The sequence below is a fragment of the Takifugu rubripes genome, chromosome 20 (genome assembly GCF_901000725.2).
Source record: "Takifugu rubripes chromosome 20, fTakRub1.2, whole genome shotgun sequence".
NCBI classification, from domain to species: Eukaryota; Metazoa; Chordata; class Actinopteri; order Tetraodontiformes; family Tetraodontidae; genus Takifugu; species Takifugu rubripes.
This window is the reverse complement of record NC_042304.1, coordinates 12,906,824-12,926,543: the sequence shown is the minus strand read 5'-3', so window position 1 is coordinate 12,926,543 and position 19,720 is coordinate 12,906,824. Positions and strand designations below refer to the sequence as shown.

At 46.0% G+C, this 19,720-nt stretch overlaps 3 protein-coding genes across 9 annotated transcripts; 2 read left to right on the top strand and 1 right to left on the bottom strand.

Annotated features, from left to right (window-relative positions):
• Nucleotides 1–522: 522 nt before the first annotated feature.
• axdnd1 (axonemal dynein light chain domain containing 1) lies at nt 523–7,092 on the top strand. Of its 4 annotated transcripts, none has more exons than XM_029828286.1 (25): nt 523–700; nt 1,158–1,294; nt 1,367–1,470; nt 1,602–1,695; nt 1,852–1,937; nt 2,058–2,114; nt 2,220–2,328; nt 2,408–2,529; nt 2,652–2,792; nt 2,877–2,981; nt 3,158–3,278; nt 3,375–3,476; nt 3,634–3,800; nt 3,934–4,003; nt 4,082–4,316; nt 4,398–4,614; nt 4,720–4,813; nt 4,981–5,171; nt 5,247–5,331; nt 5,594–5,749; nt 5,834–5,908; nt 6,185–6,286; nt 6,382–6,473; nt 6,615–6,745; nt 6,826–7,092. In XM_029828286.1, exons 1-25 carry the CDS (start codon nt 631–633, stop codon nt 6,960–6,962), a joined length of 3,000 nt encoding a protein of 999 aa, XP_029684146.1. In that variant the 5' UTR covers nt 523–630; the 3' UTR covers nt 6,963–7,092. The 4 variants fall into 4 exon arrangements, 3 of the variants coding, with proteins under 3 accessions (XP_029684146.1, XP_029684145.1, XP_029684147.1); XM_029828285.1 differs by having other exon boundaries at nt 1,155–1,294; XR_003886284.1 differs by lacking the exon at nt 6,826–7,092 and having other exon boundaries at nt 1,155–1,294; nt 6,382–6,527; nt 6,615–6,731.
• A 33-nt stretch (nt 7,093–7,125) lies between these two features.
• On the bottom strand, nt 7,126–10,950 carry nphs2 (NPHS2 stomatin family member, podocin). Of its 2 annotated transcripts, XM_029828697.1 has the most exons (10): nt 10,837–10,950; nt 9,436–9,565; nt 9,083–9,120; nt 8,696–8,989; nt 8,510–8,613; nt 8,315–8,387; nt 8,162–8,244; nt 7,829–8,088; nt 7,507–7,570; nt 7,126–7,403 (listed from the first exon to the last, which is right to left on the bottom strand). In XM_029828697.1, the coding sequence occupies exons 4-10, from the start codon at nt 8,973–8,975 to the stop codon at nt 7,197–7,199; spliced, it is 1,071 nt and encodes a 356-aa protein (XP_029684557.1). In that variant the 5' UTR covers nt 8,976–8,989; nt 9,083–9,120; nt 9,436–9,565; nt 10,837–10,950; the 3' UTR covers nt 7,126–7,196. The 2 variants fall into 2 exon arrangements, with proteins under 2 accessions (XP_029684557.1, XP_003974393.1); XM_003974344.3 differs by lacking the exon at nt 10,837–10,950 and having other exon boundaries at nt 9,436–9,951.
• Nucleotides 9,988–17,370, top strand: tdrd5 (tudor domain containing 5). 3 transcript variants are annotated; one of them, XM_029828696.1, is made up of 18 exons: nt 9,988–10,143; nt 10,543–10,787; nt 10,856–11,070; nt 11,181–11,442; nt 11,525–11,667; nt 11,739–11,822; nt 11,986–12,042; nt 12,636–12,798; nt 12,974–13,140; nt 13,232–13,419; nt 13,564–13,773; nt 13,857–13,923; nt 14,033–14,233; nt 14,375–14,482; nt 14,997–15,062; nt 15,315–15,473; nt 15,542–15,704; nt 17,082–17,370. In XM_029828696.1, the coding sequence occupies exons 2-18, from the start codon at nt 10,559–10,561 to the stop codon at nt 17,138–17,140; spliced, it is 2,541 nt and encodes an 846-aa protein (XP_029684556.1). In that variant the 5' UTR covers nt 9,988–10,143; nt 10,543–10,558; the 3' UTR covers nt 17,141–17,370. The 3 variants fall into 3 exon arrangements, with proteins under 3 accessions (XP_029684556.1, XP_011613340.2, XP_029684555.1); XM_011615038.2 differs by having other exon boundaries at nt 12,636–12,822; XM_029828695.1 differs by having other exon boundaries at nt 9,994–10,184; nt 12,636–12,822.
• The last annotated feature ends 2,350 nt before the right edge of the window (nt 17,371–19,720 follow it).

Here is a 19,720-nt window from a genome sequence, read left to right as displayed (position 1 = left end):
CGGATCAGCGTGAAAAAACACAAGGCTGCCACATTAAAAGACTCCCTTTTACTTTAAAAATTAAACAAAGCTGTCAAGTGGTTCACTGTAGTTAATCAGCAAGTTGAGTTTGTACTATTCTGTCTAACTTAAATCAGTTACTTCTTAAATACTTACCACGAGCTAGCCCTATAAATGCTCCCAAAGCTACAAGGTTTTTAATTAAACTGGCCTTAATTAGACTGGCCTCAAGGCAAAACAGGCCTATTGGATTTAATAGAGCGACTTTCTCATGCAGTGTTCTAAATCTATCAAGTTATTTTGGCCTATAAATAATTTATTTTTAATTTCTTCGAAGTGTACCTGCCAATCTACACGGGTCATGCAGTTTTAAATAAGCTCATCTAAATAGCAGAGAGATTTTTTATTTTAATTTTTTTTACATTCTATTTGTGTACGAAAGTAAAACCTAAAGTCAGAATAAACGTCGGTGTGGACGCGAGCGCGAGACGCTGCCATGGCAACGCGACCAGGAAGTGGAAGCCCCGGATAAAGCGGAGGGCTGCTCCTCTTTAATAACCTCTTATCCCAGTCTGTTCGGACCAGTACAGTTAAACATCTTATTCCCAGCACCATATGTGAGGCAGCGGGATGTCCAGGTCGGTCAGAGCCAGTTCAGCACCAGGTTCTTCGAGGTCAGATCGAGTTCTGGGCCGCAGAGGTGATGCTCGAAGATATTTAATGATTCCATCTTTAACTGTGTAACCCACAGATCAGGCAGCCAGGAAATATGCAGCATTTGGCCCACTTGGTGGGAGATTATGGGATGCTTTAAAATCTAAATTTAAACTTTTCTTCGGAATATAAAATATAGATTTTCCCACCTGCAAATCATCAAACCCGAACTTTACGATTAAAGAACATACCTAATTATAAATTCACCTTAGAATATGAGCTCATTTTTTGATTCCTACAGAGTAGCAGAAAATATATTTCAAACTTTGTCGACAGATTGAAAAACACCTAAAATGTCTCATTATCTTTTATGATTTTATATAGATAAACATATCTACCCCCTATATCCCCCAGGATGCATAATATGTATTTCTGAGTGTGCAATTAATGTAATTAAAACTCCAGACATCCTGTTTTAATCAGATTTATTAATCCTCCAGCAGCAGAACTGATTTCTCCAGAACCAGCAATGAGCAGAAACACGCAGCTTCCTCCTGTGATCAACCAGACTGTCCCAGATGAACTTCTGCTCAGTCTGTCCTCAGTCAGTGGGCCCGGCGCACATCAGCGCCATTGCAAGGTACGGTTCATTTTAGGACTATCGATTTGGTGCCAAGTGGGTCCAGTCTTCTGAAGGAGCCTTTTCCCTCAGGGATGTGGACTCAGGAGACCCGATGCAGTCTGGCATCACTCGCTGGGACGCAAGAAATACAAGTTCTTTCTGGAGCAGCCGACGTCCCTGACTGGAGCCGGCAGGTCAACCGAAGCAGCAGTAGTTTAATTCCTGCGAAGCATTAATGCATGTTTTCTCTCAAACACATGGGTCGCAATCAAAATGGCCATAATTAAATAACCAAAGGGTGTCGATGTCTGTTGATGACGTGCAGGGATATTTCATTCCTGTGTGACGCTGTGGTTTCCCATAAGAAGACGACCCCCCTCCCACCGCTGACGGACAGGAGTGGTGCCGGCAGCCGGGAGGTGAGTCCTCACGTGTGGACGCACAAAGTCAAGTGTTACCGTTGCAGTTTGAAATGTGTTGGGTGTTTTCGGATGTTCATTTTTTTCAAAATGCCTCACATCATTGAACAACATCATCATCAGCATGAGGTCAAAATAACGAACGTTCTGCTTTAGAACTCTGGCGTCTCGGAAAGTCTGATTCCAGAAGAGTATCGGGTCGTTAAAAACAAAGGTCTACAGAGTCTGGAATTCTACGAGGAGTGAGTCTGCTCTGTTAGTCCCGAGGTTTTAGTCATGAACTGGTTTGATCTTTATATATTTGCAGGCTGAAATCGGGACTTTGCTGTTTTCTTAGCTGTGGTTTTGCTTCTGTTTCTCAGTGCGTTCACTGTGCAGCTGCAGGATGAAGAGCAGAAGTTACACGTCTTCCCTTCCCTGTGAGCACAGACTGAATCCTTCGAAGAAATAAACCCTTGATTTAAACTGTGTTGTTGTTTGTTGGCACTGGTGGCGCCGTTACCCTGTGACACCCTGTCTGTTAGGAGGCCCAGCGGCAGACTGGAGGTGGTCCAGCTGATAAAGATGATGGACAACATGCTGCTGAAGGCTGGCGTGGAACAGCAGAGCGAGGAGCTGACTGAGCTCTCGCAGGTTAGGCAGACAGACGGACAATAACCTATTCTGTCGCTATAAGTCACACGTAAGGGCAGCACAATGAAATATCCTGCAGATGGAGAGTCTGCTGGAGCTGGTGCAGGCGGAACAGAACATCTACAGCATAGTTTTCCACGAGGTGATCAGACAGGTGACCGTCAACTGTGCTGAGAGAGGGCAGCTTCTCGCCAAACTCAGGTTAGCAGTCGGTGGTAAAAGCACTATTATGACCCCCAAGTTTAATTTCTAAAAACGTTTTAATACACCTGAGCAGTAACACCTGTTCCCAGAGAGCGTATTGTTTCCACTGATGTCTCCAGACAGCACTACCAGTCCCTGCTGGAGCGAATCCCCCGCTGTTTGAAGGCACTGCACACTGAGGCCGTGGCTCAGAGAGTCCTCAACCGCCGGCTGGCCGAGGAGATCGGCCGCATTAGGACATCCTTCCAGCAGCTCAGCACGTATGTGGGTCGGCAGCCAGGATGCTGTCACCAAAACAAAGGAATTGTGTTATTTAACTTATGGTTTTATGGTCGTCCTCACAGAGCGCTGTCCAGAATCAGAGAGCACGACGACTTTGTTTCTCAGCAGACAGAGGAGGCCCATCAGCATCTGGCTGGAGCTCTGGAGCAGGCTCAGACCAATTCAGAGTCAGTTTGGACGGCTCCTTTCATTAAACACGATAAACGCGATTTATGCTGTAGAGACTAAATAAATAAGTTTTCGTTTGTTCTGCTATTGTCTAAAATTGAAATGTTCTCTCAGCAATAAGCAGACAGTGAGAGAGAATGCAACGTGACCCACGGTTTCCTCTCGGTTTTCTTAGCGTGGTCCAGGGTTACCACGAGCTGTATGAGCTGCACAGGACTCGCCTGGAGACCCAGCTCCTCCACATGATGAAGGACAGAGACTGCTGGATCCAGCTCAGCGTTTCCCTGGCAAAAAAAGTGCTAAGCAGCCTTTGAGATTCTGTTGACTTTCTGTGTCATTTTTGACGGCGGGTGTTTTTATGCCAAGAAATAACCTGAATGTTTGACTTTCAGATCATCTCTACAAAGAAGCTGCACATGATCAAACAGCTTCATATCAGTGAGCAGAGCTGGTTCAAGGCCGCGGAGCACTGCAGTCTTTACCTCGCTTCGATGGTAGCAGCAGCGTTGTTTATCTGTACTGCCCCACAGTTGCCGTTTAACATCTTAACTTTCGTCATCTGTGCCTGTACAAAAACATGAAAACCGCCATGTCTCTGCCTGTCAGTGGTGGCACAGTAGGACTGGCAATGAAATGGCTGCCTGTCTGTAGGATTCACAGGACCTGAATGTCATCACGGAGCTTAATGACCAGTGGAAGGAGCAGCTAGTGGCGTTCATGTCCAAGCTGGAGAGCGCTGAGCACGTTCAGTGTGAGCAGATGAGCATCATTCACCAAGGCATCATCCAGTGGCTCAACTTCTGCAACACTCAGAAGAGGTAAATACCTGTTCCAGTGCTAAAGGAGATGTTTTAATCAGAATTAGTTTTCTTTGGAATGGTTTTGTGTAAGTTAGCATGTTTTTGCAGCCCAGTGTTGTGCTCTTGTGCTTTATTTTTCCATTTTTTTTAGGTGTCCTGACCCAAAATGTGAGCCCACTTCACTGGAAAATATGAATGCAGATTTACAGCAGTGGGTAAATGTAAGCTAAGAGGAAAAAGTTTGTTTTTAATCCAGTAGTTATGTTCAAAAGTCCTCTAATTGTCCTCTTTCTCTGCAGATGTTGGCGCTCCACTGTGAGTGCTACCAAGGTGAAACTCTGCTCGGCTACCAGGAGATGCTGGCTGAGCTCGACCGTGTCCAGAAGAGATGTTTGAGTCTGAGCCTTCAGCTCTTTAGGAGGCATCCGACTCCTGATGGTGAGCCGCCTGCAGGCCAGCAAGCTTTCTCAGAACTTGATGGTTTCCTGTCTGAGCTCCTTAAACAGCTGGACACCCGAGTCAGTGGAGAGAATGGTGAGACCACAGACATAGAGGACAGAAGTAGTAATAAAGGGTGAAAAGGTCTCTCAACAGAAATCTCTCATGTTGATTCAGGGGTCTACAGGCAGATTACCTCACTTCTTGGGCAGATGGAATCCTGGATTTCTAAGTTTGATGCCTCAATCAGTCGTCCTGAAACGATGTCTGTCTCTGACTGGCTGAACCTGGAGAAGGCCCTGCAGAGTTGGCAGAGCTCAGTAGAAAAGGTCCTCCAAAACTTCTCCTGCCTGCTCCCAGAGGAAACAGTAGATGTCAATAACCCTGACACATCGTAGGTGTTTCTCAATTCATAGAAATCTGCATAAGCTGAAGATTGAGGTGTTAAATGTAGATCGATTAAGAAGTTCTTACCACCTCTCGTGTGTTTTGGGAACAGCACAGAGATAGAAAAGGTGTTCGCAAAAATGCAGGACTGCACGACCAGCCTGTTCAACCTCAGTGATGGAGAGAACCAGAGACTCAGTGAGGAGGTGAGTCGGCTCACACAGTAAGGGAAGGTTTACAGATATTTTTGAACATGTGCGGTCATTTATGACACCACACACTGGAACTCAACGTCCATATTAGTCAAACAATTCAGTGTATGAACCAGTATAAATAACACACTGAAATGTGTCTGTCCTTCTCTAATGAGCAGGTCAGTTCTCTTCACATGACGCAGACTCAGTGGATGTTGAGTCTGTTACTGTTTGTGGTACCAGACCACAGTGAGGTCCAGCACCTAGAACATGGAGAACATTGTTTTGAAGATATCTCACCACACACGCTGGATGAGGAGGCCAAATATTTGATTAAAAAATTGGGGCATTTGTCAAGCTACCTCACCAGGTATAGATATATGTTGCAGTTTTGCTCACAGAGTGTAGACTTCCCTCTTAAACAAATATTAATGTCTGACTACAGTTCTTGTAAGCTCATTCTGGAGGAGGAGGCTCTGCAGCATCCACATGAATCAGAAAAGGAGATGAATGAGCTCAGAAAGCTGCAGGTACTGCCTGATCTGATTAATTAGTAATTTCAAAGGTCGTAACCCATTTGGTACTTGGAATCTGTTCAGATTGAAAAATGATAAAATTAATTAATTTTAGCATTTTTCTTTTAATAAAAAGTGAAAACGGGTCCCACAGACCCGAACACCACACGAGGGTGAAGCAATCTACAGCTGTTTCTCCTCATAAGCCCAGCAGGGGGAGCCAAAGCACAATTACAGACTAGGATGAGTTCAGCTAATCGTCACGCTGTTTCTTCAGACAGATTGCAGTGAATGGGTGGAAACCTGTCTGATCCTGCTGGCAGGGCTTCAACGGGGTCCTCCTGAAGGTCAGACGGATGCACATGGCAATTGTGAGGATGCCTCCTGCAGCCATGGCCCAGCACTTCCAGTTGACAGCAGTTGTCAGGCTCTGGTCAGGGGTTCAGGACCAAGTACAAGACATTACCTAACCTAACCGTTTAATTTGAATAGACTTTTGCCTGTATATTGTTCGCAGATAAATAAAGATGGCTTAAATGAGCCTGTAACAGACAACACAGTCAATGGTGATACAGAGGCAGGACTCACGGAGGTAAGCACTGTAACTCCTGATAAATGGTTTGGTACGACGCGCATTATAATGACGGTACGCCATGACAAACGCTTATTTTATCATCTGCACCCAAGGTTAGATTAAATGTTGGAATGTCAAAGTTAAAACACATCTCTTAATTGTTTTGAAGACATAAATGTAATTATTGTGTGGTTGCACGTATTAATTTATCCCAATCGTATCGTATTGTGTAAAGTTTATATCACGGCGCTTCAGAGCACACCAAGCCAAGACAATGCTGATAATGTCGTGTAGGACGAGCTCAAAGACGGCGAGACCATCGTGGTGAAGATGATTGGCTGTGATGGGGACGTCACGCAGAGAAAACTGGGAGAGGACAGAGTGCACCTGAGCGGGGTCAGACAGAACCACACACCCTTCACGTGTCATTTTCATTGGCGTGAATCTGAATAGAAGTGAGCAATGATCCTGTCTCTCTGCACATCTGTCAGACCAAAGACTCAGTTGTTTCTCCGGTGACGGATGAAGCCCAGAAAGCTTTTGATGATCTGAGCACAGTGAGATTACTGCAGCAGGAACTTCTGTAAGTGAAGCAGAAACCGGAGGACGGCGATGCGGGCTGCTGTTGGGCGCAGATGTGTGTTTGTGTGGCTTTCTGGGGTTCAGACATGGATCTTTGTACGTGCAAATCAGGTTTTGTCAGATTTCCCTCTGTGTTTGTCAGCGATTCGGAGATGCGAGTGCAAAGTGCTGAGCAGCGCGCCCTGAAGGCTGAAGAGGCCCTGCAGTCGGCGCTGGTCAAGATTCAGGACCTGGAGAGACACCTGCAGGGTCGATCCAGTCTGATCTCTGAGGGTACTGAATTACAAACCCGGAACTGAGGCCCAGGTGCAGTGACAGAGGGGTAAATGCACGTGTCTTGTTTTATGTGGCAGAGAAAACAGAAACACCACCACCCTCTGCACCTGCTCCGACACCTTCAACTCCAACCAGGAAGCTCACAGCTGAAGCCAAAACAATGAGTGGCACCAAAAAGACCAAAAGGAACAAGTTCTCATGGTCACAAAAATAATATAAACTCACTGAATTCTATAAATGATGGATTTGCTGTGCTTATATTTTGCTTATAGATTAAATTAGTCGTTGGGTTTTAGTGGCTCTATGTGCTGTTTTTTGGGGATACCCCCCCTCCCCCTTCCAGAAAATAAAGACCTCACATTTAAAAATATGCTTTTTTTATTCATCCTTTATTTCCACAACATCATTATTCTCTGCTGACGCGCTGAATGCTAAGGTTTCACATCCGTCACATCATCGGCGAGTCGGTCTCCACGCCTCCGTCCGTCATCTCTCCATCAGCCTCCTCAGCGGGGGGAGGAGGGGGAGGCAGGGAAGAGACGTCGGGAGTCATGCTGAGGAGGTCTGGGTTGACTGGGAGGACCAGCGCAGGGTGGAGGAGGCGGAGAGAAGCCCTGAAGCCCTCCCAGACGTCTCTCTGCACCTCCGCTCCAGCCTGGAGGACAGAGGGACTCGTCTGTCAAACGTGTTCTTTACAAAACATCTGTAACATCTGTTTAAAAGTCCTTTCATCTAGAGAATTGCTGTTTAGAGCTGACCTGGTGTGGCTTTGTCTCAGCAGCTAAACTCTTCTGCAGCTCCTCAGGAAAACTGAACTCATCTCTGTCAGAAAATCAGGTCAGGAGGGCGAACAGCTATTACGGCACGTGCGCACGCACACACACACACACACACACACTGAAGCAAACTGAAGCATTTTACAGAAATGATCCATCCCTCTGAAGTTTACAAATCCGCCTTTCATCACCAAACCTGACAGTTTTCTTCAAAACAGAAGATTACATTTTTTGTTGAAACTTAACTGAAACAACCTTTTTGTTCTTGTTCCCAAAACACGGCAGGAATATAAGTGAAGCTTACATGTCTGCCCTTTCCACCTTGATGCCCCAGCGGCAGGCAGTGGCATCAGCCGCCGCCTGTATCTTCTGTCCCATCTTCCTCCTGTGCAGCAGGACGTGGCTGAACGTGTGCTGACCGAGCACGTCTCGGATCGCCGCCTGGACCACGGTCTGCAGCGCCGGGGTCAGCGTGGACACAGCCGAGCTGCACAAAACCGGATTCTCAATCTGGTAATAACACACCGCGCTCAGCTCCGGCCTCACCAGGTCCTTCGTCACCACCTGCACGAGTTCACCTTCAGTTGTTTTATGCAGGACAGCTGGACTGATTTTGCCTGTCGGGTTGAATATTTACTGTATGGAGAGGAATCTTCAGCATCCTCAGACGGATGTCGACCTTGTGGCACACGTCAAGCAGAGGGAGGTAGAAGATGAGACCTGGGGGAAGCAGGAAATGAGATACATGGGGGGAGTGACCTGTGAGGGTCAGAGATTTGATTGCAACAACCTGGTCCTCTGGGTCGTCCACGCAGTAGGTGACCCATCCTGAAAATCACAGCTCGCTCGTGCTCCCTCACCACCTGTCAATCAAGATGACTGACATCATTCACTCGGTCCTACCAGAGCTGGAGGGTCAAATTAAGACATAAAAAGCTGCTTCAGCGGGTGAGTGTTTCTGCGTGAGCTAAAGTTCACTTCGTACTTTGACACAGAACCAAATGGAAAGAGGGAAGAAGAGAAGAACCAGAGCCAAGACGAAGACCATGAGCAGCAACTCAAACACACCCAGGTTCCTGCGCTTCAGACCTGCAGAGACCCAAAACCACCTCTGTGAGAGTGAAAAGCTAAAGGTGAGGAAGGTAAAAATGGACAACACGCTGTCTCTTACCGTCCTGCTCAGCTGCCTCCAGCTGTCCAATGCTCCCGTCCTTCGTCTCCTCTCTCACGCTGTCTATGTCCACTACAGTGGTTTTCCGCTTCACTTCATCCGGCTCCACAGCCACCTTTGCCTTCTCTGTCTTTTCCTTCCTTACTGATGTTGCCTCAGAGGTCCTGCCTGGCTTTGATTGACGGTGACCCCCAACATGCGCTAAGGCTCCCCTTTCCTTCCTGGGGGTCATTCTGGATCTGGATGTGCGACCTGAGCGGCCACTACTGGACTTTTCCATGCTGGCTGAAAGCTCTGTGCGAAAGAGCACTTGAGTAAAGGCTGCTGGGACCAAGTGAGTGGTTGGTTTTCTTTCTGACTGTAAGCAACTCTTCAGAATGAGTTTACCTGCAGGTGAATTCCGCTGTTGCTGCTGCTGCTTCAGTCTAAATTGGCGTTCACACAAAGCAAACACATTGTTAATTAGGTTGACTTTTAGGCTGGGGAGGGTCGTGGTGGGAGGACCACTCGCTACCATCTTATTTGTCAAACTAATATAAATACAATGAACATGCCATCATTAGCTAATCCATGAAAGCAATACATGAGGATACATTTTGAAATGTATATAAAGATAAGTTTAATGTACAATCTTTAAGTGAAATGCATGTTGTTTTCACACTAGGAGCTGCAGACTTTTGCACGAGAAAGTAAAACAGCAAAATTCAAGCTGCCACCTTGTGTTTTCACTGGCTTCTCACCGAAGAGCTGATGCAGTTTTTCCTGCTTTAACAGGATAAGATGGAATCCTCCTCCTTGCTGCGCTGTTAATCAAGTGAAAATTAAGTTGGAGGCTGACTCATTCTTCTGGGAATCTCCACCATGTCCAGCCTTGAAAAAGGATCTTCCATTAATGAACCGCAGAACAGCTGGGCAAGTTCATGATGGTTTGAAGAATGTAGCCCAAAATAAACAATCAAACCTATAATGAAATAAAACTACCATGAACTGTTTTTGTGGTAAAATAACGTTTTAGAGTGAAGCCCTGGAAAGACAACCTTGATTTTAATTAAATTACACCATGATGGTTAAGTGCTCTCGTCTCTGTCTTTTTACATTGGCGTAAATAAATAGATATCTTTAAATATATATCTTTCTACCAAATATAGGATCATTTTATGTGCGTAACGCCTCCGACCATGCGTAGATCCTCCCTGTTGCAATACACGATCTGGACAGATGGTGTCGCTACTGAGGCATTTAGCGGACATTAGCGGAATGTTTTATCTGAATTCGATTACACAAAAATCGCCTTCTTTGCTTATCTAAGACTGTAAATCTATTAGCTAAGGTAAACATTTCGTGTTCTAAACAAAGTTTGTGCTTTTCCGAGTTAGCAGGCAGGTGTGGCCGGCGGGGGTCGAACACCAACCCTGGGCCGCCACCATCCAGAAAACCCAACTGTCACGGTACGTCTGAGGACATTAGCTACAAAACTGCTTCAACTAAAGTAAATATGCCGTCAATGCTTTAATCTGTGCCTCATAAAACCTGCAACTTTGTCGAAACCCTGCTGGTTTACAAACTTGACGTTTCTATTCCAGGCGGTGGGCGCCATTTTAACCTCTTAAAATGGTCTGGTTTAGTTCAAGTGTGTGTTACTTTATCCTGGTAAAGAAATACGTTTGAGAATTATGATCTAATATTGGGTATAAGGTGGGTTTTATGAGGTATCAACATTTAAGCCTCAAAGGGCTGAAACCACATAAACGATACGAACTGAAGTGGTAACACGTGGCCACACGTTTCTAAAGTGTTTTAAAGTATTTGGGGAATTCATTTCAGTGTTTTTATATTTTGTCGTTTAGTTTTGATTGCAGAAAGATGAACCAGGACAAGATTTTGCAAAAGCTTAAGAAAGACATCCGTTCCTTGCTCATTTCGTCTAAACTGGGTTTGGACCCGGACCAGCTGCGGAGAGATTATGTGTCCCTGTTGGGTCACCCTCTGCCCCTGGCACAGCTGGGCTTCACTAACATCATGGACATGGTGACGACCATGCCAGATGTGGTGTCCATCAACTTCAGACAGGATGGCACCATATATTTAAAAGGTAATATTGCTTAGGCCTCTTCATCTGCCTTTCCAATACCTCAACTTACTTTTGGCTGTGACCTGCAGGTGTTGGTGGTGAGTCCACCCAAAATATTGAGGAACTTGTAGCCAAACAGCGGACGTCTAAGGCGGATAACCAGAGGTTCAAGAGGGGACACCGGTCCTACTGCCCCCCTCGCTTTTATCACCAATCTCCTCATGTGCTCCTCCCAAGAAGAGGTCTGGCACCCCCGGCTATCCCAGCCAAACTTAGGGCACAGCTTCTAAAACTCCTGTCAACGGTATGTACTTAATACCTCTTATATTGCTTCCAAACTACTGCTTCGAGCTGTTGAGAGGAAGTATCCTACTGTTTAATCGTGCTTCTCCCACCATGATATAATGTTTATAGGGTCCAATTCGTTTGTCTGACCTGGAGACCTCCTTCCTGCACTGCTTCGGTCACCCGCTGCATGTCCAGAACTTTGGCTTTTACTCCACTCAAGAGATGCTGAGGACAGCGGCAGATCTATTTGTCATTCATCAGGACAGGCTGGGTTCAGTTGTGTCCTTAAGGACGATGTGGGGGCCTCACAAAACCAAGATGATGAACTGGACCTGTCCAGTTAACGGTGTTCAGAAGCTGACAGAAACTCAAGGTGTTTCATCCAGAGGTATGCCTTCATTAGTTTTAGGGAAGCTGCTACAAACTTTTTATATTGGTTTCATCTTAATTCTTAATAAACCTATTTGAAGTCCCAATGAGTGCTGGGAGTCCCCCCCCGTCTGAGACGACTGTAGCTCCCATTCAGAGGCACTCGGTACCTGTTAGCAACAAGCCAGAGGTGCAAGAAACCAACCATGAGGAAGGTCAGCTCTTCGAGAAGCTTCTCCAAAAGGTTTGGACTGTGACGGGAGGGCGTCTGGAGGTCTACATTTCAAGTTCACGTGCGTTTCTTCTTTCCCACAGCTGGAAAAAGAATTCTGCAACCAAATCGTAGAGAATGGAGTAGCTGGTACCATAAGCCAGGAGTTAAAAGACAAGCTAAGAAAGGTTACGTTTCCAGCATTCTTTGTTTTTTATTATAATAGTAATGTATGTTATCTTTAGACATGTTACAAAGCTAATTTAAACTAATAATGTTATAATATGTAGTTTTGTGTGTCTCTACACACAAACACACACTCTGTATGTATTTTCCTGCCTGACTCTGCAGGTTGTAAGTCAAGCTGGAGGTGAATTGTCTGTGCACGATGTCCCTGCTGAGTACAAGGTAAATGTCATTGGGTGATGATTTTAATATCTATAGGTTGTCATGTTTAGGGATAAATGTCGAGGATTTGGAGCGTAATGTTGTCATCTCTTAGCAACCTGCAAGATTGCATTTAATCAATCAGTAAAATATGCAGTCCCAAACTTACCTGTGTTTGGGATCTGGTGACACTGGATTTAAAAAAACAAAACTGACTACTTTGCTGAAGTTGATTATTAATTATATCTGGCATGTTGATTCGTATGGTATGTTAAAGCCATATGGAATCTGCATCAGCGGTTCTGTGGATGGAGTTTCATGTTGAAAGGTGCTTCCATTAGCTGTAGCCCATGCATCATGGTGGGATGCTTCATACAGCCCTTGGAGGAGTTTAGTGGTTGCCCCAGGATCGGACTGATCAGGCAGCCGCTGCATCCCACAGTAGTAACAAAGCTGCTCGTGAATACAAAAGCAGGCTATAGTGAGGCTACATTTATTCCTGAGTTCTAAACAGCATAACTTTGAAGCTGACAGCTCCACAACCGTCCCGCTACTGAAGTTTCTTAATCTGATGTCACCAGAGGGGCTCTAGCTTGTTTATTCTCACTGTTTAGAGATTCTACGGTGAGGAGTTGCCGCTGCTGCAGAGTGGCTTCGTCAGTGTCACTGAACTGGTCGACGCAATGAGTGACACGCTTGTCCTGAAGCCAGCAGAGCGGGACAGCGGGCAGCACTGGCTCGTCAGTGTCGTACCGGACAGTGACGCCCTGCAGACAGGTGTGTGTGGGCTGGAATATTCAGGTGAATTACGTCACATTAACAGCAGTTTTTTGTTTTTTTTAACGTCCAAAGGGAAATGTATTTGTTGAATACTTCGGTGATCTGTGTTGCTATATAAATATAAAGCATTTTGAGTTGTTATTTTTTACATTTTATTGGAATGATGTCATAGACTTAAAGGAGGCTGAGAGTTTGGACATGGAACAGCCTTCCCCAAGCTACTACCTCAGCCGTGGGAAGTCTCTTTGGGAAAGCAAGCAGGAAGACGCTGATGACGAGGCCGTCATACCCGCTGACCTCGGTCATGTGATGGAGCTGAGCACCGAACCACAGCTAAACGTGAGTCTGGTCAGCAGCTGATGTGTATTCTAGCAGAGTCCCCCATCGCCTGAGTGAGCTGCACATGTTTGAAATCTCTTGTCCTCCTCAGCTACATTACGGGTCTAATGTGCCCCCGGACGCCCTGAAGAGCCAGCGACTGAAAAAGCCAACCAGATACGCCGAACGAGACGTGGTGCAGGTCCTGGTGGAGCACGTGGAGTCGCCCGGGTTATTCTACGTCTCCTTCTGTGACAGCGAGGAAGCCCGTACGACAGAGGACATGATGATTGAAATGAGGTGGTGGACATGTCAGTGGCAGCTTAAGCTGAATAATGTTGATCTCACTGAAGAGTTCTGGTGGTTTTTAGACATGGAAGTAGCACTTTTTGTTAAATATTAAATTCAATTCATTTTGTTAAATGTTTGTTTTTCCTCATTTAGACGATGTTACAGGTGTCCCGAAGTGTCGGAACGTTACAGCCTCCCTGAACGATTCGTCCGGCGTGGCCAGGTTTGCTGCGTGTGTCCAGAAGGAATGTGGTTCTACCGGGTGGTGATCCACCAGATCCTCAGCCCCACCCACGTAAAGGTGTACTTCGTTGACTTTGGCAACATGACCGTCGTCCCGAGCAACCGTCTGAAGTTCCTCAAGTAGGACCGCCACGTTTAGAATTTGAACAATATAAAGCGTGACTGTTGTTGAACGCTCAGAGGTAAATCTCCCTTTTCTCCAGGGCTCGTTATTCAGAGCTTCCAGCACGAGCTGTTCAGTCGGCTCTTGCTGGGATTAAACCTACCAAGGTAAAGGGAGTAAAGTCACCAGGACAATTTCCTACATTCTGATTATTACTTGGGACACGCTCTGTCATCAGAGAGCTTAAATGGGAGGAACGTCTTGTCCTGTTTGCAGGGCAGCTGGACTCTTGAGGCCGCTGCTTCATTTCAGAAGCTGTGCACCAACAATCCTTTGGTGGGAGCTTTGGCTTGTTACACCGGAGATGTTCTCCATCTCTACCTGTGTGACACTCGCAAGGAGAACGACGTCTATATCCACAAAGTCCTGCTGAGCGAGGGCCACGGCATAGCCTGCAGTCCTTCAGCCAGGGAAGAGGTGAGACAAACACGCATAAATGATCATATATGCTGCTCCAGATGATAAAAGATGGAACCTGACATTGGTAGTAACTTGTTTCAGCTGTGACGAAGTCTAGATATAGAATATGTTCTGTCCTTTACCTTTTTCTGTCTGTAGCTTTGTGCCTGTGTCATCCCAGTGAGTATGTATTTGGGAGAGGGAACACTTGACCTTCCAGACATCAAAGAGGAGCCCAGTTTGACCCCAGTGTCACACTCTTCAAAGGTGCTAACACACACATTCTTTTTGCTGTTCTTATAGACGTCTTTGATGTTCTACTATAGCTGAGCAGCGTCGTTATCCATGTTGGACTACTTGCACGCTCGAGCTGGATTTGCAGCTTTGTGTCTCAGTTGCTTCTTATCTTCACGCGCTCTCTCAGTCTCAAATCTTCTCTCCCTCCATTCCTCTCACTTCCTCTCTCTGACCCAGACTTTTAATGCAAGCTGCGACTCGCCACTGTCCAAATCTCTTATCTTAGCAGCCATGCAGTCAGTGCTGCAGGCCCAGTGCAGCACACACTGCTATCAAAACACGTCCACACACACTTGCAACAAAAGAGGATGAAGTGTCCCTGTTGAGAAGGTCACCACTTGAAATGAAACACAACCCGTTTCTATGCTTTATTTGATGCTATATGGAAGTGATGTGATGAGGATAGCGTCTATATGTTGGTGTGTTAGATCCTGTCCTGTAGACGGGTGAATCAGTATAACAGGAAGGTTTCCCGACGTGTCAGGTTGAGGAAGTGGACCTGCCTGGCCTGGAGTTGATCGAGGACAGCGACTCTTGCTGTCACATCCAGGTTTGAGCCTTTTCATCATTTTACAGCAGCAATGACTTCATTCTCTACACTTCATTAAATTTGGATGCTGGCCGCAGAAACTGAGGGATTTTATTGTCTTTTTCAATTCAGATTTGAGTACATTTAAAGGTGCTAACAGTACGTGGTACCGTATGTGATAAAATGTTGGTAACACATTACCAACACTGCTGGGATCTCGACGTTTAGGAATATGGACTAAATGATTGTGTTTTCTATGGTTTTGTTGTCAAGGATGAGGACAGCAGCTCCTTCAGTGTTGATCAGAGTGTCACCTTCAGTGAAATAGACCCCACTGGGACAGAGCCGACCAGTCCTCCCAGGGCCACGTGCACGTCTGCAGCTCTTCCTGATTTAATCCAGAGCACCCCAACTGTCCCCGTAGATCTAAAAGTGAGAACCCTCCGTGTTATCCGTCTTATATCTATCAACGTAAAGCTCTGAAATTGACTATTTTTCAGGGCATAAATGAGGCTCTTCCAGCTCCACCCAGCTTAAACTCAAGCGATGGCTGCCCACCATCACAGGAGCAACAGAACCCTCTCACGACCACAGCGACCTATGTGGAGAGGACGCTACCATTTTGGAGGGCCCCGGACCTCCGCACCTCTGGATTGGGGCAGGGTATTTATACATGCATGCAGGTTTATTCTTTTTGACTAAACAGTGAGCACAGAAGCCCCTTTAAAAGCCCAGTTACAGATTTATCTTCTAACGAATCAGTTTAGCATCCAGGAAAGCAAGCATGTCTCCTCTTGGTGCATTATTAATAGTGGTGTCCCGATCTAGCTTTTTTGCTCCTGATCCGATTCAGACACTAAAAACCAGTCTTGCCGATGCTGATCCGGTCGTTTCCTGATCCAGCTGCAGTGCTGACTTTAAATAGGCCCTCAATAAAGTTAGTAATGCCCAAGCAGCCATGTTTCACAGACTACCGTGATTACATGGGGGGGGGGGGACCTACATGGAAGCTGTTCCTTGATACACTTTTATCCAAGAATTAGTCCTATAAACAAATAATTGGAGTTGGCGTTCCAGCCAGTCCTGAGCAGCACCGCAGCATAGACCCATTCTCAGCCTACGTCATAAGACTTGGCTCTGACCCGGAGGGTGTCCCACGACTATACAGGCAAAGAAGCAGGACCAAATCTGACTCCAAACAATAACCACCAGGGCATCAACATGTCAGGTTGTTGTTTATGGTTGTTCGAACCCGTTGCCGTTGGTTAAGGTTAGCAATGGTTGTGATCTTTTGCACTAACACAGCTGGAGTAGCTTCCGCTGCCGCCTTGCTTCTGTCGCTATGCTGCACGTGCACGCTTGTGTGTCTGCAAACGGTATCGGGTGTGTTTCAGTCAGGTTTGTTCCCATACTATTGAAACCGCTGGTCTCGTGAGTGGCTTGGACACTATTTTATTAATGCCATGATCATGGACAAACAAGCTCACTGGGGGTTGAAATCAAACATTTCATCATTTATTGATATTGAGTGTGATTAGATTTTATTTTGTACTTGAAATATTTAATCCAGCCTATTGTTGCTACCAACACCTCTGCCGCTCAGTAACCAACCACATTCTGATATGTGAATTTAAAAATCTGGGATTTGGGCTCAGAAAGAAATATTAAAAGTGGGTGTGTGTTTTGTACACTAGTGGAAATGTCTACTGTCCCAGAGCCTGCCTCGTCTTGGATACACACTCATCTTAAGATAATACTGTGACCTTCTGATCCAGCTAAGAAACCTTCAGTTAAGGTAGCACCTTTGAGTACAGAGCGGACGTGTTGATTTCCGTTCTGCTGCTTCAGTGGTGAACGTACCAGATTCAGATGGACTTGGCAAAGCTGCATTTTCCCAGATATTGACAAGTTGATTTAGTTCAGCTTCTATTGATGGATACAACGTGGTGGCTAAGTAGCTTGGTGTGAAATGAGTACCTTTTTGGTCAGTCTTGCACTACTCAACTGTATGATGTTATCTATATTTTCATATTTCCTCAGGTGTGCTGTTCAATCGACGGACATCCGGTTTCTCATTTCCTGTGTTTGGGGCCAGGTAGGCCTTGTCTTCTGTGCCAAACCAAATCTCAGATCAAAGCAGAAAGGACTATTGAGGAGTCCATTACGACTATAGAAACATATGACTGTCCTTTGTTACCTTTTTTACATAAACATGCTTCGATTCATTGACATGTTCTTGATGACAGACACCATTTCATGTTCCACGTTGAGGAGCGCTGCAGTTATGATGCATCAAATTATTTTTGAAAATAAAGTCTTCCCAACAATACTCTAGTATTTTAGTTTGCACAACGTGCGCTGGTTTAACTTTGCTCTGCGGAACGGCCTTCATGGGTTTCGCCATTTTAGAGAATGATCCCATCAATCACAACACTGAAATTTTCAATTAAAATCTCGCTGGTGGTTCAGCAGAAACACCCACAACTTTTAAAGATTAAAAGTCCTCCCGTGTTTGAAGGTAGAACAGAACCTGCAGTGATTAATTTGCTTCCTGCTGAGCCTCGTGACCTTTACCAGCTCGGCCAATTAGCTTTTTAAAAGGCTCCTGATGAGAAAAGCTGCCGTGGCTCTTACCTAAAGGATATTCCCTCCCGGGCATGTTAGACAACATGCATGTAACAAAATAAAGATGAAATAAAAATGCTCCCACCAATGAAGACTGGAGACAGAAATGGGCGCGCTTGTTTTTGGAGGAGGGTCCGTGTTGGTAAATCAGATGTACAGTAAACCTCATTAAGAGGAGAATAACGAGGTTGCAGCTGATTAGACGGCTGCTGCAGCAGGAATGCTGCACGTCTGATGCTTTTGTTCACTCCGTGCACGCGTTTCAGTGTTGGAGCTGCACAATATCCGTCCTCTTACTATTCCGTCTGATCACTTGCTCGCTGTTGAATGTGCTTAATGTATTTATTTTAGCCTGGTCCCTGTTTATGTGGGTGATTAAACACGATCTAATCGGTCATCGATTGTCAGGATTTTCCCCACAGCAGAGCAGATGTGACGGGAAACGTTGGGCTGAGAAATCCAGCTGCAGCTGAGCTCCGGGCTCGGTTAATGCGCAGTGACGCCCACTGACAGTTCCATTACTCAATGTTTATGGCACGCACAAACAGTCCATATGCAGATCCGCCAGCTCCTTCACACAATTGTTTTTGGTCCAGCGGTGCCACGTGTCAAACCGCCACGCTCGATGACAACGGAGACGATATATGACCGCAGCTGGTTGTTTGTCCCCGTAGACGAGCTCGATTAAACGGGCAAGAAAATGAGAAGAAATTCAAAGACACTGATGGATTAAGGAGCGTTTGTCCTCTGTGCATTAGCAGGGCTTTGTGCAACAAAAGACTGGGCTCCAGTATACAACGCGTGCTCCAAGCGTGGGCTTATGGACTTAAACCCATCCATATAGACGGCATCATAAAGCAGCAGTGTTGAGATTTATGTGTCAGCAGTGGGACTCGGAAGCCCTCCAGTTTGGCCATTTATCACATGGAAAAAACAGTCTGCAGCTGTGGCGTCTATAAATGTCCACTTGGCAGGATTGTAACGACCTTTAGGCTGTAAAGAAGAGCCACATAAAGGAAATCAAGGGCAGGTTTTGGGGGCTGCGCTACTGTTTTAGCTTAGCTACGTGTTAGCTCTAGCATCATCGTTGTAACTGCGTGTGGGATGTATGTTTTTTACTCTGCCCTTCCTGCCTTGGGGCTCAAATCCTGCTCTCCATAGCCAACCATCAGCAGGTTCTGCCCCCATTAATGATTCTAACGGCATGTTATTTTGGAAGCCGTGCAGTCTGTCTTTAAAGAAACGAGCAGACGGGACGTGGGTCACCTGGTGAGTGGCCTCACCTTCCGTCAGCAGCATCACGCTTAGTCATGAGCCATCACCGCCTCTAATTCGTGCTCCTCTCCGCTGTTCCTGCCTCCTCACACCTCCTCCCCTGCTCAGCTCTTTTTAGCCCCTTTTTTGTGAAACTCTGTGCATTAAGGTCTTAAAACGAGTCAAAAGGAAAGACCTATGTTTGAAATGAAGCCGATTCGGCTCGTGTTGCGTTGGTGGATCAGAGACAACGGTTGGCAAACTAACATACCAGGGATGGGTCGGTCCTGATAAGCATCAGCTCAGAGCTGCCTCGGCGCAGGAAATAGCATTAGCTGTTGACACACACTGACCTCTTACTCCCTGGGTTGCCATAGAGACGCCGCTCAGTCCATACACACTCTTAAAAGGCACCGTTATGCGAAAATGTGTTGATTCTTGGTTGCTTGTTAATTGAAGCTTCCATAGAAGATTCAAACCTTCGTCACCATTAATTCTGATTCTTCTGCTGCTAGTTCAGCCCATTTCCTCACCTCTTTCAATTAAATGGGGGAAATTGCAGCGGTTTGTTCTCATTAGCAACCCTTCTCTTACTTCCTGTCGCTGGAGCGGCGGTAGTTTCAACATCTATACGATCCTGTGACCTCGGACAAAGACTTTCTCGTCTGATGCTCAAAAAAAGCCACAGCCAGCAGACGAGCAGTTTGATCCTGGTGCAGGGACAGAAGGTCACTGCCGACTGACCCAGCGATTTAAAGGGATCTAATGTTGCACACGGCAGGGTTTGGATGGAGTCGAAT

Bases quoted from the DNA above. Each gene is read 5' to 3' on its own strand.
- tdrd5 (XM_011615038.2), top strand. From the start codon at position 10,559: ATGAACCAGGACAAGATTTTGCAAAAGCTTAAGAAAGACATCCGTTCC. The intron at 11,071-11,180 runs GTATGTACTTAA...TAATGTTTATAG, and splicing joins TTCTAAAACTCCTGTCAACG to GGTCCAATTCGTTTGTCTGA. The intron at 15,474-15,541 runs GTGAGAACCCTC...ACTATTTTTCAG, and splicing joins CTGTCCCCGTAGATCTAAAA to GGCATAAATGAGGCTCTTCC.
- nphs2 (XM_029828697.1), bottom strand. From the start codon at position 8,975: ATGGAAAAGTCCAGTAGTGGCCGCTCAGGTCGCACATCCAGATCCAGA. The intron at 8,388-8,509 runs GTACGAAGTGAA...CTTGATTGACAG, and splicing joins CCATTTGGTTCTGTGTCAAA to GTGGTGAGGGAGCACGAGCG. The intron at 7,571-7,828 runs GTAAGCTTCACT...ATTTTCTGACAG, and splicing joins AAGGTGGAAAGGGCAGACAT to AGATGAGTTCAGTTTTCCTG.
- axdnd1 (XM_029828285.1), top strand. From the start codon at position 631: ATGTCCAGGTCGGTCAGAGCCAGTTCAGCACCAGGTTCTTCGAGGTCA. The intron at 2,115-2,219 runs GTGAGCACAGAC...CCTGTCTGTTAG, and splicing joins TTACACGTCTTCCCTTCCCT to GAGGCCCAGCGGCAGACTGG. The intron at 3,801-3,933 runs GTAAATACCTGT...CATTTTTTTTAG, and splicing joins TTCTGCAACACTCAGAAGAG to GTGTCCTGACCCAAAATGTG.